Source organism: Protopterus annectens, chromosome 9.part0 (assembly GCF_019279795.1).
Source record: "Protopterus annectens isolate FY-2018-M chromosome 9.part0, PAN1.0, whole genome shotgun sequence".
Taxonomy (NCBI): Eukaryota; Metazoa; Chordata; order Ceratodontiformes; family Protopteridae; genus Protopterus; species Protopterus annectens.
The window spans coordinates 1,045,772,583-1,045,791,619 of record NC_056743.1 but is presented as its reverse complement, the minus strand read 5'-3'; the positions used below and the strand labels follow the sequence as shown (position 1 = coordinate 1,045,791,619).

The 19,037-nt window shown below is 36.2% G+C and overlaps 1 protein-coding gene across 1 annotated transcript in view; it reads left to right on the top strand.

The window, feature by feature from the left end:
- Positions 1-19,037, top strand: part of LOC122811786 (keratin, type I cytoskeletal 18-like) — a 140,909-nt gene that overhangs the window by 80,865 nt on the left and 41,007 nt on the right. Inside the window, exons 2-4 of the mRNA XM_044083846.1 lie at positions 8,331-8,413; positions 8,525-8,681; positions 10,269-10,433. Of these exons, the coding sequence (XP_043939781.1) occupies positions 8,331-8,413; positions 8,525-8,681; positions 10,269-10,433 (405 nt within the window). The remainder of the gene's footprint in view (positions 1-8,330; positions 8,414-8,524; positions 8,682-10,268; positions 10,434-19,037) is intronic.

Here is a 19,037-nt window from a genome sequence, read left to right as displayed (position 1 = left end):
GACTCGTTTTCTGCCATATCTTAGCTCAGTGTAATTAGTTTTGAAAATACTCAGTTCAAAAGTTATCTGGCTGTCCTTGTTAGTTGCTTTTGTGAGCAGTTAGAATGTGAACCACAGGCAACACCGTAAATGTACGTTGGCCAAGTTATTTCGGGTCTATATCATTTCATTGAAAACTCATTTCATTGAAGCTTAATTCATTGACACATATTCACTGAAAGCTCACTTCACTGAAAACCCAATTCACTGAAAGCTCTCTTCACTGAAAACCCATTACACTGAAACTCATTTTGTTGAAAGGTATATATGGCCTTTTCCCCACTGTTGTGCGATCCTGGTGTTAGTATATAAAGTAAGGGGGGTGTGGGGGCATAGCCCCCCACATATTGTAAATATTTTAAAGCATATAGATGGATACTTACAAGTGTAATGAAAAAATTCTTCCAGAAGACAACATATAACCAATTTATGTGGGGGGCTTCACCTCCCACCCCCCCTTACTTTATATACTAACTCCAGGATCGCACAACAGTGGGGAATAGGCCATATATACCTTTCAACTAAATGAGTTTCAGTGAAATTGGTTTTCAGTGAAGTGAGCTTTCAGTGAATTGGGTTTTCAGTGAAGTGAGCTTTCAGTGAATTGCGTTTTCAGCGAAATGAGCTTTCAGTGAATTGGGTTTTCAGTGAAGTGAGCTTTCAGTGAATATGTGTCAGTGAATTAAGCTTCAATGAACTGAGTTTTCAGTGAAATGATATAGACCCCATTATTTCTTCTACTTATGTATCTGATCAGATAGAATTATTGACTTCTTGCTGTAGGCAAAATGTTAGTAAGAAAATAACTTTTCAGAGGTGCACGTCCACGGCTCTTACCTATCTTGTTAAGTTAACTTTACTGAAAAGGGATGAGATACACTGTGTTTAACATGCACACCTAATAAAACCGGGATTATCCTGCCTGCCAGTGGTCAGTTATTTTCTGGAGGCAGGGGCTTTGCTACTTGGGAACCTTCTGGTTAATTACCCACTTGGTGTTTTTTACAGTAGGAGTCAATCAATTTTTTCTAGAATACTTGGATTCCTCTCTTTAAATAAACAATCTCTACTAAAAGGAATTTCTGCACTTCAGCCTAGTCAAAACGTATTAACCAGCATACTTCTAGCACCAGCTGGAGAGGTCTTCTGGGGTAAAAAAATTTTATTTGCCAACTTGGGTGGACCCATTACAACTGTCAAGTTCCTTTTTTGGGGGGGGGGGGGGTAGCTCGAACTTGGACAAAATACTGCACTTCAAATAAAAGATTGGGGTTGTTCGGATGTTTGTACAATGAAGGGCTATTAACACGTGCCAAGGCACTGTGAACATACAATGGAAATTATGCACCCATTATTAACAGTAAACGCATTTTATTAATCTAAAGTCTCCATACTTATACAAATAATGGGAGGATAAAGCTCCTTTTAAAGCAAAGCAAAAACAACTGAAAAGATTATGCACTCACAGTTGATGTCATGCATGCAAAAAAAATTTGCAATGCCTTTATATTTTTGATGACTGTTTCAGTTGTTAGAAGTGAAGCCCTGTTTACAAACATGAAAGGCTGTAGCCAGGGAAATAACGTAATGGTATAGGAAAAAATGTACAATTATAAAAAAAAAAAAAAAGTTCTGAACCAGAAGAGGGTCCAGCCTGTTTCATCAGTGCTCACTCAGGTGATAAGACCCACTATTTAAGATTTGTTTAGAAATAGAATTAGTGCTCAGGCAAAAAGACTCAGCATTTAAGACATTTTGAGATGGGCTTAAGTGTTACTAAAAGGAAAAGGGCACTCCACTGTGCTGTGGGAACTGTAGTACTACGGATGATGAGACAACATGAAAAGTAAAAACTACAGTACTAGATGAGACAATTAAAGAAAAACTTGTGAGAAGCAAGGTGGCTAGGACTTGGTTGTGGGGGCAGAAATCATCAAGTAGAGAGCATTGCTCTTCAGGTGAATCATGGAACAGAAGAAGAATGGCATTACAAGGAGCCAAGTAGATGGTTCAAGCCACAGCAACATCGAAAGACCAAAACACTGAAGACTACAATATATTGACGACTGGACTTCCCTCATGCCGCACCATGTTAGCACTTGTTTCTGGGTTTACACTGGAAGGGGGACTCAGTATTCAAGATTTTTAGATATAATGGCCTTCAGTGTTTTTTTTTTTTTGCTATTATGGTCTCAGATTTATGGGTTTCAAGAATGTGATTTTATAAATATATATATATATATATATATATATATATATATATATATATATATATATATATAAAATGAATATAGAATGTATATATATATATATATATATATATATATATATATATATATATGTGTGTGTGTGTGTGTATATATATATATATATATATATATATATATATATATATATATATATATATATATATGTAAACTATATGTGTGTGTGTGTGTGTGTGTGTGTGGTATGTATGCATGTATGGTTTGGCCTATTGTTTTGGGGAAACCTTAGGTAAAATTTCTCAACAGCACTGGGGAAAGGTCCACAACTATTTTCAGGAGGAAGTGCTGAGGGCGGAGGGCTTCTGTCCTGGAACATTGATGGGGGTAAATCAATGATGGCAGAGCCTAGGAAAATGGTTGTAATAGCGTATGCAGAGACCATCAAGATGGAAGTGAGAGATGAAGTCATAACCACTTTAAGTGGAGATACTTTGGATGATGATACATTAAAGTGGATGTTAGTGAAGGGCAAACCAGGTTCTGGTTTTACAGAATGATATAGTGGAGAAAACATTTCCAGAGCAGGAGCAGAGAGATTTAGTGACTGATTTGCAGTATGTCTTGATTACATTGTTAATAAAAAAGATTACAGCAGCAATGCTACAGATGTGAAAGTGCAGCAACACTACAGATGTCAAAGCAGTACATGAATGTGTGGAGCTGAGCAGCAGGGAAGAAGAAAGGGACTGGAGACCACAGGAAATATGACACACTGGTAAAGGTATATCATGGATGCTGGGCATAGAATAAAAACTAAAGATATTTTTGTTAAGAAAAAAGACCATTGGTTTTGGTGAGACCAAAAGAGGACTTTAAAATGAACATGTATGTGTTGTGGGATGAAGTCATAAAAAACACTTTTTTTCTGTTACTGATATCTGTTTAATTATTCACTTGTCAGATAAATGTGTAGATGTAACTTTCGTGACAAAAACGTTAGCTTGCAAAGTTATTGAGCTATTTTATTAAAAATAAAGAAAAATGGAAATATTGTCTACTATCAGCTGTAAATGTTCAATTTAAAAGTAAAGTGTTTTTGCAGTTCAGAATTTATGTGATTTCAAATCAGCATGTTAAACTTTTTTTGAAGAAAAATTCTGAAATTACAGACTATAAATGCCAGAATTATATGGAATGAGGATTTGGAGCTATAAAAGAAAATGCAGCTGTGCATTTATCTAGTATATATATGTGTATGTGCGAAATGAAATACATACTTTTCACTGGTGATTTTAATTGTATGTAACAGAATAGGAAAGTTAGTGCAGGATGAGTTATGCTGAGAAGCATTAAAATAGGTGAGTTAAAGTTAAGAAAGGAGGATAGTTATAAAGGAAGAGTGAGAACATTTTTTTTCTTTTTTTCAAAAACATTGAGCAGTTTTAGGGAAAGAAGGTTTTGGGTGTGAAAGATCACTGTACTATTTGGGAATAATGAAGAAGCACTTGGAATAAATGGGCTTAACTGCTGATTGGCCAATATGGGATAGATGGAAGAATAGGACAGGATTATGCTTTTATGAGAGGAAAATGAAACAATGAGAGAATTGTAATGGTTGTAGACTAGGAAGACATTTTCTGTTTGAAAGAGGAAAGGAAAGAGTGTGATTATATATAAGATATGTTGAACTTTAAGGGAGAAAAGAGGAAGTTAGAAAGATGAGACTGCACATTTTTATATTTTTAGAGTAGCATAAGAAAGGGCAGACAAGGGTATTATGAAAAGATGTCATCTGATGAAAGTATATGGGCAGGGGGAAGAAAAAAGTAGACCAATGACAGATTAAAAAAGATAACTGGACACTTTATATGCATGTAGAAAAATATTACTTTACAAGAAACAAATTCTGTGTTTGGTATAGTGACTGTGGACAGTATTCCATGATTAGATGGAACAGGGTATTTTTTTTTTTATAGAAGTCCAACTGGAAAAAAGAGCACATGGTGCTGGAAGAGGTATTGAATGAATGGTTAAGGAATATTATTAAGAATGAAATGATGGCAGACACAGCGGTTACATTTATATTGAAAAAGAGTGGATAAGGGGAAATAAGAAACTGGGGGCTTATTTCATTGTGCAGCTTTGATTACAAGTTACTAATGAAAATATTGCAAGTTAGAGTTTGAGAGGAATAACAGGTGATGCTTTATGGTGTACACAGAGGTATGTGGTGATGCTTTATGGTGTACAAGAGGAAACAGTATTAATACAGATGTGGTAATGTACATGAATTATAACAAAAGTGGGATGGGAAAGTACAAGTAGTAGGAAAACTGTTTTTCTGGGGTATCATTTCTGTACTAAGGAAGATATCAAACAGGTTTTGTGTAATAAAATTGGGATTGAAATGAGGATATTTAAAAGTTGAGGCTTTTGCTATGGCAAATAGGATTGAAGTTACAATGTGTGCTTTTGTTTATTGTGAAGTTTATGAGATGCAGTTATATATCTGTAATAGATGTGAATATGGTATATAATGTTTGATGGGATCTTAGTTTAACATTTCATCTGAAGACTGAGAGGACATTTCTTCTCTCATTGTTGACCTACTGGAGTAGCTTACCCTAGTGGGTGGGCCACATTCTGTCTGTAATATTAACCAATTATTCTTGATGCTGCTGAAGCAAGAACTGGTTTGTTATTACAGAACCAGATGTGACAATATGGCTGGACGTTGACAGACAAGGGAATACTATGGCCTCTTAAAAAGCAATGGTGGCATTTTTTATTTAAACAAACAATTTCCTCAAAGACAATTTGAGTATTTTTTTGTATTCTATAAAACATGCCCACTTTCTTGTTCACCTTCTGTGATACATGAAGGTCTTGTATCTTAAGTGGAAAGTGGTAATCAGGTAGCATAATCTGGATAGAGGCTTGCTGTTATCCAGGCCTGGTAATTTTGTTTGTTGAGTTTCCTGTGTTTCTGGCAGCCATCTTCTGCTGATAGTGTCTTGTCTTCTTTGTTATTGAGAGTAACAGGGTTTCCTGACCTTCTCTAGCATGAGTGATTGGTTGTAAGAGCAGGGGCTAGCAGGACTGGGTAATAATTCATGCTTCTAGATTCTTCCATCCTTTATGGTATATAAACCCTGTGTCTGCAGGTGGCTGTGCCTGTATTTCCCAGGCTGTGGAATGGTGATTCATCACTGGGACAAAGCAGAAATTCCTTAAGATTCCAAGAGCAGAATAAGTTATTTCTTACATTTATTTCATTGAATTGCACTTCTTTAACTCTTATAATTATGGTATACAGCTAATCTACTACATCTTGCACTATTATAATGCTTTTTTACTGTTTCACTGCATTTGTGTGATGTTTTATCCCGTTTTAACTGTATTTTACATTGCTAGATAGTGTTTCATTACTGTAATTGCATTTTTACTGAATTACTTAACTGTAAACTGCTTTTTCATACTGAGAGTTCTATTTTCTGTTTGTGAGTGCTCTATTTGTGCTTTTCTGTGCATTTTTTGTGAGGTTTCTGTGTTCTAGTCAGGTATCATATAACTGATTTGTTTGCAGTTAAAAACATTCTCTAGAGTATCCTTGCTCCTTTATCTGTTTAAAAGTTTCATTTAGTGGCTAGAGCTCATAGCTGTAATACTTGGTGGCTTTGCAGTTGCCCACCCATACTGTAAATTTGTTCTGGGATACTCCTCCTAGTCTAGTGTCATTAGCTCATGCTACCTAATACAGAGAGAATATTTGAGAAAGCCAACCCACGTAGGTGCTTAACCTTGAATTATCTTCTGTTCCTGCTTTCTCCCTTTCCACTTTAATAAAAAAAAAAGCTAGAATCTACTTGTGGTCTGACTTGAGTTTATGTCTCAGCTGATAAGTATATTTTTGGCACTTTTTAACTGTTCAGAGTTGAATACAACAATTGAATTGATGAATTTGTAGTTTGGCGTTGGGATCTTTTGTGCTTGTGCTTATTTACAGTAGTCATTTGGCCAGCGTTTGATGCTTCCAGTTTCTAAAGGTGCACCATGCACTAGGTGTGAGTCTATTTTCAGGAAAAAAAGTGTTGTGATTGCTCCCCGCAAGCTCGTGTAATGCAAATCAAAAACAGCCAATTAGGTTAGACTGCTTCCAAAATCAGACTGTTCCAGTAGTAACGCAGACCAGGCATAGAACAAATGTTTGTGTTTCTCCCTACTTAATATATGGTTTCAGGTGTGTCTTCTGTGAAATGTAGCACAGCTGTGTGTAGGGTTAGTTTCTGTTGGTGGTGCTTTTGGATTTAAACAGCAGTATAGAATGGTAAGGACAGCAAAAACTGTCCAGTCCTGTGCACTTGTTGTGGTAGTACAAAGGTTGCAGAGAAGATAGCATCTGGAGTAAGTGTTTATTTCTCTTGCGTTAAGTGAATGTACCTGTGTCTTGTTTAGCCGTTGTCTGTGAATGTTTCATTTTGTCTTGTCACCGGGTTTAGTTATAAGTGGGTGATGTGATCATGACAGTGCTGCTTGCAGATCTTTGGTTGCTTGCAAATCTGTGGTTGTTGCAGTTTACCTCTTTCTCAACTGTCTTATTTTGACTCCAAATTTTGCTCTGTCCCTCTTAATCCCTCCTGAAACTGGCAACCTTTCAAAAAAAAGGTGAATTACATTTAATAAATAATTATGACAATACAATCAAGAAGCATAATCAGGTAGATAGAAGCATAAGTGTTTTGCTGAAAAACTAGTGATTCATTTAAAGAAATAGCATGCAAAGTGAGTAGAAAAATGTAAACAGGTCTCTCTTTGTTTTTTGTCATTCCAGTCCTGACACAGATGGACCAAAAGTTATATTCAAGGCAGGGGGGCTGTGAAATGTAACCATCAAAACATTCTTCAATAAATGTCCTGTAATCAAAAGGGCAAAGCCTCATATACCTGGGTGAATGGTACCTGCCAGCTGATGGCACAGCCATGGGCACCTGCTGGGACTGCATTATGTCATAAAGTAAAGTGTGTGTGTGTGTGTGTGTGTGTGTGTGTGTATGTGTCTGAGATGGTTCTGATTTTTGATCTTATTACTTGTCACATGAACTCTGGTATTAATTTTGGACGTCATAACTTTCAGAAAATGCTTGGTAATGCAAAATACATTACAGTAGAAACTGATTTTCATGCATTTAAAAAAATTGAAGGATATAACTGGAGTGGCTTTCATGGGGAGTGACGTATCTGTGGGTGTGGCTCAAACAGGGGTGTATCATGAGTATGGTGTGGGTGGGGCTTAAGGGGTGCTGGAGCACTACTTCATCTAGGGCGCCATTTCAGCTAAGGCTGGTCCTGGCTGGTGTTGGCTGCTCAAGCTCATTTCCCCCCACCCAATCCCTCAAACACACATGCAGCTAATCAGTAATGGGTCATCTGGCCTGCAGTCAGGACGTCATCACTATGTGCCACAGGCCAGGTTGAATTATTACATGCTTTTGCACTCAGCATATGGGCCAGTCAGAAAGGTTCAAGTTTTCAATCATATTGGTGATTCTTTGTGGATATTTCTGAAGATGAGAACGGGTACTTTGTAGACAGCAAACCTTCTTTGTTAGTTGCCGTGCTAAACAGTTTCATGATGCAGATTAATAAGCAGTATAAAATTCCAGTGTTTTCTGATATTTTAACATCCTCTGCTTGCACAAAATACTCTTCTCTGCCAGTCAGAATTAAACAGAGCACACTGCAAAATAAAACATGCCTCTCTCCTACCTTCTTTGTTAGTTGTTAGCTGAATTCCAGCAAGCATCAGTATCTTGACAGAACTTCATTTTTTTAATTTAGCTGGCTCTAGTATAAAGGATTGCTATAACATATCCATCGTTGTAAATGTAGAATGGGTCTGAGGGAATAGGAACCTGCTACTGTTAATGCCTTACTGCAGAGTGTTTTACCCACTAGACCTTGGATATGGAGAAAGGGACTTGGGCTGACTCTTCTTTTTTTTGACAAATTATAGTGCATTAATTCCACTGAGCTGTTTGGAAAGTGTGAGCTGGTTATTACGTTTCTGTTACATCCTTTGTTTAGGTTTATGATACTGCTGTGGATAATGTTCGTTTGGCACTAGCGATTGACAATGACCGCATTGCAGCTGATGACTTCAAAGTCAAGTAAGTTATGCTGTTAGCTGGAAAACATATTGCTATTAAACTAACAAATTGCACATAGCCTACAAGCAGTGCAAATCTGTGGTCAGCAGCATTGTGTTTTAATTTCTACAGGTATGAAACGGAGGTAACTATTAGGCAGTGTGTTGAACTGGATATTGATGGTCTTCGAAAGGTCATTGACGATAACACTGTGATTCGACTGATGCTCGAGGATGAAATAGAGTCTCTGAAGGAAGAACGGATCTTACTCAAGAAGAGTCATGAAGCTGTAAGGAAAGAATACATCCCTATTTACCTCTTATCCTAGAGAGCTGAATAAATTGCACTTCAATGAAAAGTCGTAATCTTGTATTAAAAGCTATGGAACGTATGATTGTTAATGGAAGCTGACCAGTTATGCTGGTGGCATAGCTATGTTTACATTCGATTCTATAAAATGGCCTAGTGATAGTCTTCACAATTCTGGCAAGTGTTCTTCATTTTTTAACTTCTCCAGCTTTGCCCCTCTAGTACTTCTTGATGCTCTGTTGCCTCTCTTATTTTCCTATATTACTGGCATAGGATCTCCATCAACTCCTATATTTCTATGGAGGGATTAGCCTTTCAATGCCTCTTTATACCCTGATTGTGGGAGGTGAGATGGAGAACTGTGACCCTTACAGTTGTTATACTTTTGTACCTTTTCATTTATGCCTTAGGTAATCTGTGTTTCTCAGGCAATGCTAGTTCCCCTTAACTTTTTTGCTTTATTGATCCTTCTTACACATGCAGTCTAGATTTCAGCACTTAGTTTAGATTATGATACTACATTATTTAATAACTAGTACTTCTTCTGACAGGACGATTGATCATGGCATTATCACATTTACATGCCTAGTTTTGAATGTTTGAGGTACAGAAACTTCCACAAGGAATTCCTCTAAACTTCAGAACTAGTTTTTGGCTGAGGGAAGAATGTTTGTAGTTTTGCTTATTCCCATAGTTTAAATTTCTATTAAGCAAGATTCATTGCAACTCATTAGCAGTCCTGGAAATGTAATTAGATCCATATCCTGTGTTCTCAGAAATATGTTTTTAAATGAGTCTTGAACCTCTTAACGTCATGCCATAAACTCAGTAAATTCCGGAGTATAAGAATCCAAATATAATCTCCAGTTAATCTTAACTATAAAGTTTGGGCTAGTTTTTTTTTCTGTACCAGGGAATCCTTCTATAGTGTAAACTCCAAGCACAGTGTCCTATGATGCCTTCCTTTCACAATTTGATGCTCTGATACTTGTCTGATAGACTGAGATAAAGCCTTTCACAACACTTGCCTAAAAATGTTGCAAAATTTAGTCTGAACGCTTATAAGGATAGTCCCTTTATTCCCTTCCCAGTTTCCTCTTTTTGGGTTTATTTCTAGGGTGTTGATGAAATGCAGAGCTTGTATCCTACTAAGAAATATTTGTTTCTGTGTTCCATTCTCACTTACCCCTTTTACAGCCTGTCTACATATGTCCCATAGTCTTGCAATGCACAAATTGTACCCTAATAATGGTATTTTACACTGTTTTACATTGTGCTCTTATTATAAAGAATTGCAACTTTACTTCTGTTGAGTTTAGTATTGTGATTTACTATTACATGTTCATAACTTTAGAATCATCATTTTTCAGTTCATTAACTCATCCTTGGATAGGAAATACATGCAATTCTGCAGTCCACTTTAGTTAAGTAGCTTTTCTTTAGTAAGACTGCAATTAAGGGGAGACTGAAAGTTTCAAATGCTTAGCTTTTATCATGGCACTATCAGATGTAAGGCCACAAAGACGAAAAAAATTGAAACTATGCCTTTTTTTTTTCAATTTAACAGGAAGTTGCAGCTCTGCGAGACCGGGCAAATGGCTGTGGTGTTCAGGTAGATGTAGATGCTCCCAAGGGAACTGGTATGTCAGAAATTATGGCAACACTTCAAGCAGAGTATGCAGCTTTGATGAGCAAGAGCAAAGAAGATAGAGATCACTGGTATGCAATTAAGGTTGGTCATCACCATGTCCACAAAACATGGATTCATGAACACTTTTTTGTTCAGAACTTCAGCCTCTGATGGATAAGCTCATTTGTAAACCGCATTGCAGACCTTCCCTGACATCTCATGTAAACACTTGCAGTCCTGCTACATTAAATACTCAGTGTTTGCCCAATGAAATGTAACTTTCCACCATAGTTTCTTGCTGTAAACATGGTTTATATATGTCTCCTAGTATTTAAAGAAGGAGGAGGAGAAGCAAGATAACAAGGCATTATCAGTTAACAAATGAGTGAAAAAAACATTGTGTTCGCCTGTTTTTTTGCCATTATATTTTTTTGTTTAGACCATTATCAGTAATGTGGTATGGTTGAAAGATGCATGTGTATGCATATTTCTGTATGTGTGCGTGTGTGTGTTTGTGTGTGTGTGTGTGTGTGTGTGTGTGTGTGTGTGTGTGTGTGTGTGTGTGTGTGTGTGTGTGTGCATATATATTTTATTATTTTTATATATAGATATATCTGGTGACAATGTGTTTGGTTTAGTTATACATTCATATAATCTGCCATGAAGACAAGGTGTACGTTTAGATGAATATTTGAATGATTAACTTTCATGCAGCAACACTTGTGCTCTGTAAGGCTGATTGCCCTTTTGTGGAAGTTGTGGAATCATAGAGTTGGTATATATATCATAAGGGGGTGTGGGGTAGATTGTGTTTGGTTGTATATTTGGGTGGGTATTTTTGTTAATTATTTAAGTTTTGGAGATGTTAGGTTGTTTTATGTTAGTACTTGTGGGTGTTTGTATATGCATATTACTATACTGAAGAGTAATTGCATATTGAAAATGTTCCCCCATTCCAGGTTTCTAATGTGTGTACTAACTCTCGCCCTACCACTGCCCCTGCCTGTAACCCCATCTTTCTGCATTATGTTATATAAAAACAAAATTACTTAATAGCATCAGTGAACAACACATTCAGCAAACCACCCAAGCATTATGCCCACATGCAACACTAAAAATATTCCCTTACTTAACCCTTACTCTATCGCTAACCCACAAACACTCTCATATACCCTCTTACCCCTAATGCTGAAGCTTTTAATACAGCCAAAAGGCTCAGTATTAATGCACACACACACTTACTAACAAATGTCTCAGTCCTACACTGAACAAAATGGAAGATCAGTGCAAAAACACATCAAATGAAACGAGCTTTGCTCGATGTCCCTTTAGCTGACAACGTTTGGTTGACAGGTATGCAAGATTACACAATTACTTGGGTTGGGGAACATATCTGTTCCCCAACATTGTATGATCTTGGAGTTTGTATATGGAAGTAGCTGGAGGTGTTGGGGTGCAGTGGGGCTTGCCCCCTGCAAAAAATGTTTTACTTTATTATGTTTTATGTTTGCATGCATTGGGGCTGTTGCCCAGCTCATGCACAGCAAAATGTTGATTTTTGCAATGACGACCTTTTATGTGAATGTTGATGTTACGTTCATTCAACATTTATAAGTAGACTCATATATATCTATTGATATAGATATAGATAGACAGATATAGATGTATATATATATATATATATATATATATATATATATATATATATAGTTAATTAAACACACACACACACATACACAAACACATAAACACGCAGGTGTTTAAAAATTAAATGTAACCCCAAAGTCTCTTGATTGACTTTGCATAAGAGTACTGAATGCACTTTATGAGTTGGAAGGTGGAATAGAGGAATTTATGAAGTGCAAATGATTTATTTGGATTGCTATTGATGTAGGTCAAAGTGTAAAGGTGGCAAAAACTGTTAAAGTTCATAAGGGAGTTTAGGACTGAGTAGTTGAATTTTTGACGTAAAATAATGCGTATGAGGAAAAAAGAGAAACTTAGTGCTGTCTTTAGATAACTTCATAAGAATTAGGTGGAATCTTCATGAATGAATTCTTAATATGCTAGTATGTAATGCAAATTGAGAAATGCTGTTTGCAGGTAGCTTTACATTTTTAAGTTCAGTAAGCACACATCATCACTTTCAGACCTTTGCTTTGTCTTAAGAATGGCTTTTTAACATTTTCTGACAAACTGAATGAAACTTGATGTCTGTAGATGAAGTGCGTGGATGCTTCATGTATTCAGTAAAATTCTCGAGATACAATATTGTTTACAGTAGTGTAAGTAAAATGTTTTTCTAGATGTTAAACATTAATGGGAGATTTGCAGCAAAACTGTAGCTGGATAAAGAATTTTACAACCAGGGCAAGATGGCTTTGAGACAGCATGGTGAATGAATATAACTTACATAGAATTAACACTTGCGAAGCATTCCCCTCCAGTCTCTTTAACTGGCAGGAATCTTCCAGGGTTTACTGGGCTGAATATTAACATTTCTTGACATGACAATTTCATCTATCAGCCATTGTGTGACTCTGCTTTGCCTACAGGTGCTCTGTTCCCGCCCCTGTTTAGTTCTACTGGCATAGGCTTCAATTTCTAGATACTGAATTCTGCATATGCAGATGCATTCTTCTGGCAAGCAATCTGATTGTTGACTAGAATATATATGTTTTTTTGATATTTTGTTTTACTTCTGAGATTTGAGAAAAATCTAATTATATTTGAACGACAGACTGGGGAATGAGATGTTTTGTATTCTTTCTCCTCTTCATGAACACAGAGAGAAATAAATAGATAAGTAAGTAAATAAATACATTGTGGGGGACATGTGGTAGGTTTGAGACTTTACTGACATCAAGTCCAAGTTTATGTTGGAGTCTTAGCCTGGATGATATAGATCATTGTGTCAGGTTGGTATCTAAATTACACAAATTCCCATGCTTCAGCAACCCTGCTGGGTAGACATGAACAGTCAGTGTCACCCTATACCACATTCTATAGCCCTAAAACAAAAGTGGTGTACATCACACTCTGCTCTGGTGTATGTAGCAGGCTTGTTGCTTAAATTAAACATAGGGCATAAATGGCAGGGAATAAAAGCAAAACATTGATAATGTTATAATATAGAAATTCTCATTCTCATAGGAGACTGTTGCTGAGCTTGAATTCTAAGCCCAGTTTAAAAAGCTTTTTCTTTTCCAGGACACAATCAAAGTTGCTTTTCTGTTGTAAGATTGTAACAGTGAAATTATTATTCCACAGGTTCTTATTATGGAAATGAGAAATGCAACCTGGAAAGCAAAGGTTATACAATTCATTAGCACGAGTTCTCACTTGCATGCCTTTTACACAGTAACAGGACATCATTGGCCAATCCATGTCTGATTTTTATATAAGCTAAATACCCGACACTGGTTGTTAAGAGTGACCATATCTAGTCATCGGTAGTTCTATGACTAAGGATGATGAGAATGGCTGCAGTTACTTACGTGTCCAGGAATGGTCTTCTCTTGCAGGATATCTTTTTCCTCTCCATACTAACAGGGAATCATATATCTTTATGGGCAGCATAACACTGCACACTGTCCACAGCAGCAGCACTCCATTATTCTTTAAATTATTGATTATGAAATGGGGATGTGTAGTGGCTATAAATGAGAACCCCAGCACGTTAAATTTTGTGGTTACTGTTTCTTATGCGTTCTTGATAATCAGCAGAAGTTGGTGCCTGGGGGGCACAGCCTGAATATTAAATGTAAGGCAGTTATATGATCACAGTGAGCTGCTTAAATTTGTTTGGGATGGGAGCAATGTATATACATTTGAAAGCAATAAGTTGAAATACATCACTAACCATTTATTCTTTCATTTCATCAGAACTTAACACCAAAGAGGTACATGACTGCCTTTCTGGGGATAGGGAGGTAGAATCTGTGTGAAAGTGCAGCACAGTTACATAACCACTGATGACTGTTGACATAGTTTGTCGGGGAAACTGTATGTATATGTGTAATAACTTTAAATCCATTACTGAGACCACCAGGTCTTTATTTTTTTACACAATCATACATGAGAAATATATACATAAAGTGGCTGTCTTTTTGGGGGTAGGCTTAATGCAAAAGGATAAGACAACTACAATAACTATGAAACAATCTCTTGTTTGGTACAGTGTACATCTGTTTGAGAGCAACACGTTGAAGTACGTTAATGCAACCGTTTGTCCTTTCACTTTCATCACGATCCAGCATCAGATTCATACACAGAAGATGGCTTTATTTTGGGTATAGTAGACAGCAGCATATAATAGGCATACAATAAGAAATTCAGTGTACATTTGTTCTATTGCCTCTGAAACTCTTAATTGCAGTTTATAACCAACTCTCTAGATTATTGTTCAAAGTAGAATCATGAAAATGTAAAACAATTCCAAAAATACAATCCTTCATCGATACTCTCTACTGGTACGTCTTTGTGGCTATTAGAAAGTGCCAGGCTGCCAAACTACATTATATATAGTTCCTATAAGATCTGTGTGCACAGCTTCTGTTTCAGGTGGTAGACCTAAGTCTGTGTCCAGAATGTGTATTTATTTTGTTGCCTTTGCATAGAAATAAATAAAATTCAGAAATATTTTACCAGACAAGACAACATTTCTGTTACTGTATGTAGGCTGTGGCCCAATCTTCATATACTTATAAAAGGCAATATGCTGTTGATTAAATCAGAGTTGAGATGTAGTGAAGGCCTTAGTGAAAGGTAATCATTCTTGATTGTGATTTGTATCCAAACATCTTAATATAAATATCTGAAATTGTAGCTGCATACTGTCATAAGAGAACTGACATATAGCCTCATTATATGTAATTTTAGAATCTTGTTTCTAGCATTTGGCCAGGTATATCTCCTGTTATTGTACCCACTGTATATATTTATTTATTTTCCATATGAATTGCTATGATGTTTTGCTGTCTATTTGTTTGTTTTCTCTGTTTAATTAAATTGTAAAGGTACTTCAGAAACAAACACCTAAATAAACTTTAACTTTAACTTAAATATTTAAACAAACAAGTAGGGAACAACAAATGCAACAACTTAACCAAATGTAGTGATATCTTCTAAAATATGCACATTTATTTACTGAATTATGCTGTGTACCATATGAAAAATGTTTCCACATGCATTACTAGTAATTAATGCAAAAGGGGAGTATCTGTTGCTCGAATACAATGAACAGAGCAAAGTTTAAAAATAATGAAGTATTGTGCAGTCTTTGTGTGATTCGGGCGATCTCTGCCTAACATACAAAGCTATGTCAAACCCAGAGCTGTTGGACATGCTCCACTTAAAGAAATCCCAATCCCTCCGAGCTACACCCTCTAGGGACCTTAACCTTGTCACCACAATAAACAGAACATGCTGGAGGGATAGATTCCTGTCCCAGAGACTTCCCATACTCTGGAACAGACTACCTATCTATGTCAAACAGAGCTCCTCATTAGCACTCTTCAAGAAAAATCTTGATGATTGGATGGGAAATGGGAAACTCACCCCGGGGATCACGTCTGTGGCTCTGCTCGACAGGGGCACAGGAAAATAATTTTCTTGGGTGGCGAAAGCCAGGGTACATTTTTTGGCTAGGCTTGTATGGGCCCTAGGGCCGATAGCCTAGTACCTACCTATGAACCTATGAACCTATAAAGTAGCCAGAGTTTACTGAGTGGGCTAATAGCATGATTACAGTTTTAAAGCATGACAACCTTAGGATCGGCTTAGGCACTCCAAGATCTAAACAAAATGATTATTTTAAATGCCAGATACTTTTCTGTGCAGCACAACAACCAAGACATTTGGCAAACAGAACTTGATAAAGCTAGCTTAAAGCTATATGTTTTCAGTACCCTGTCAAGCAGATGCATATTGTATTGATTACTGTTTTTTTTCAAACACCTTTATTGAATTATCTCTTCTGACATAGGCAAATTTGCATTCACATAAAAGTAATCAAACTATATTAACATAACAAACATTATACTTCACATACGTTGCTATTTATCATATAACCTAAGCAATACTACATAAATTATTCAGTTCCTACTTTTTTAAACAAGAAACATCTTCATTAAACCATCACTTACTACATAGGCAATGATACATTTATATACATGAAAACAAACCACGCCGACACAATCTTAGTCACAAGCATTTTACATCACAAACCATAATATCACACTCCCAGTTGCAAACATTATACATCACTTATAATCTACCCAGTCTTTCTCACTCAAACATTACATAGCTCATTTAAGTCCTGCCGCCTTTTAGGCTTCATTCCTCTCTTGTATTTATTGTTCCCACAATTCCCATTTTTTTCCTATGTAGTTTGCTCCTACCCATTTCTAAAGACCTCTATTCCAGTTGTTTTATCTCTGTTACTATATTCACAACTTCCAGTATGTTTGGTTTAGATTTTGATTTCCATTTTCTAGCAAATGTTTTTTTTTTTTGGCAGCCACCATTATTAGACACAGCAAGGCCTTACCATGTCTAGGCAATTCTGATTCTGTATGACAGCTCAAAAAAATCACCTCCCACATCAGACCAATCTGCCCACCCAGCATCTCCAACAGTGCATCCCGCAGGGAATCCTTAAAGTTCTCCACCTTACTACAGTCCCAGAAAATATGTTCCCAATTATCTCTTTCTTCCCCTTCACACCTCCAACATTTACTGTCTACCCAAGGAAAATTTCTCTGGAGTCTACTTTGGGTATAAAAATATCTATGTAAACATTTCCAGGCAAATATCCGAAGTCTTCTAGATTTTGTTACATATTTGGGAGATATAAATATATCCTCCCATTGTTTCTTTGTGAATTGCTTATCCAATCTCTCTTCCCAATCATTTCTAACCTTCTCTGATTAATTCTTATAGTTATTGTGCACTATTTTATATGCTCTACTAATTATTCTTTTTTAATGGCAGCTTCTGTTCAGATTTCATCAATGCAGGAAGTCTTAGAGAGAGCTTTTGCAGAAATAAGATATTGGAATGTGTGGTCAACATAAATGATTATCAGCTTGCCTGGGTATCTACCAAATAGGAGCATGATACAAGACTATTCAAGACATTGGATAAGATGAAGAAGAGAAGTCTGAAGCTGAAGAAGAGCAGATGTCAAATATGTGTGACTAATCACATATACACATATATATATATATATATATATATATATATATAAAATATATATTATATATGGTTTACTATTAAAATTTCGAACGGCACCCCGTCGACTGTGCTATAGTCGGCAACGGAAGTTCAAAAATGTTGAATGTCGAAGTCAAAAAATCAATATAGGAATGGTTTTAACATGGGTCGAGGTAGGTGTTCTGTATTATTCTGAACTACAAACATCTCCCCTACCTCGACCCATGTTAAAACCCATTCCTAGATTGTTTTTTTGACTCCGCAATTATCATTTTCAAACTTCCGTGTTCGACTATAGTACAGTCGATGGAGTGCCGTTCGAAATTTTAATAGTAAACCTTATATATATATATATATATATATATATATATATATATATATATATATATATATACATACACACACACACACACACATATATATATATACATATATATATATATATATATATATATATATATATATATATATATATATATATATACTTCTCTCTCTCTCTCTCTCTCTCTCTCTCTCTCTATATATATATATATATATATATATGGGCCAAAGATTGATGACAAAAGCACAAAAGCCAAATCTGGAAAAAATCAATGCTATACTTGTTGTGATAGAAAAATGATAAATTGGCTCTTATGAGGTTTCCTAAAATGGTATAATATCTGCCAAAAGTTTATATCAGACTTACCAGATAACTTAGTGGCACTGAGGAAACCACTAGAGACTAGGTTTTGGTCATAAGAACAGGAGTTTTAAGACTTTGAAAAGACTTTTTACAGTGACTCCCATACTTAAGTTCCATATTGTATCACAACGAGTTATATTCCATGTCGATGTGAGTCAACAGGGATTAGTTACACTGTTGTTGCAGAAAGGCAGAGAATATGTGGATCAAGAGCTTTAACAAAAACAAAAACATGGTATGCAAAAACTGAAAAAGAACTACTGGGAATTGTGAACAGCTGTGTAAAATGTAATGAATAAATGTACAACAAATGAATATAAGGGGTATCAGACCATAAACCACTGTAAAATATCTTTAAGAAAGCACTTCACAAAGCACCCGCCAGTTTAAAGAGAATGATATTAAATTATTTTCCTATATTTCTTCAAGTCTCAATCCTCTGAAGCTTTAACCAGATAATTCAAGATGTCAAAATTTGAACTTGATGAGGCTGAAGAAAAAGTATTTTTTGCAGGGCACAAGTCCCCTTGTACTCTTACTTATATGTATAGTAACTACACAGTCCCATAATCATAGAGGAAAGAGAAACTCACACAGAACAGGAGTCACTGCCAGCACACAGAAATTACACCATCTGTGATATTGTATGGGACAGGACAACCCATTTGTTATGACTGCAGATGCATCCTTGAAGGACATCAGGAGTCACTGCCAGCACACAGAAATTACACCATCTGTGATATTGTATGGACAGCAGCAAACTAGGAGTTCAACATCAGGAAGCCAAACATGATAAGTTTGTACCT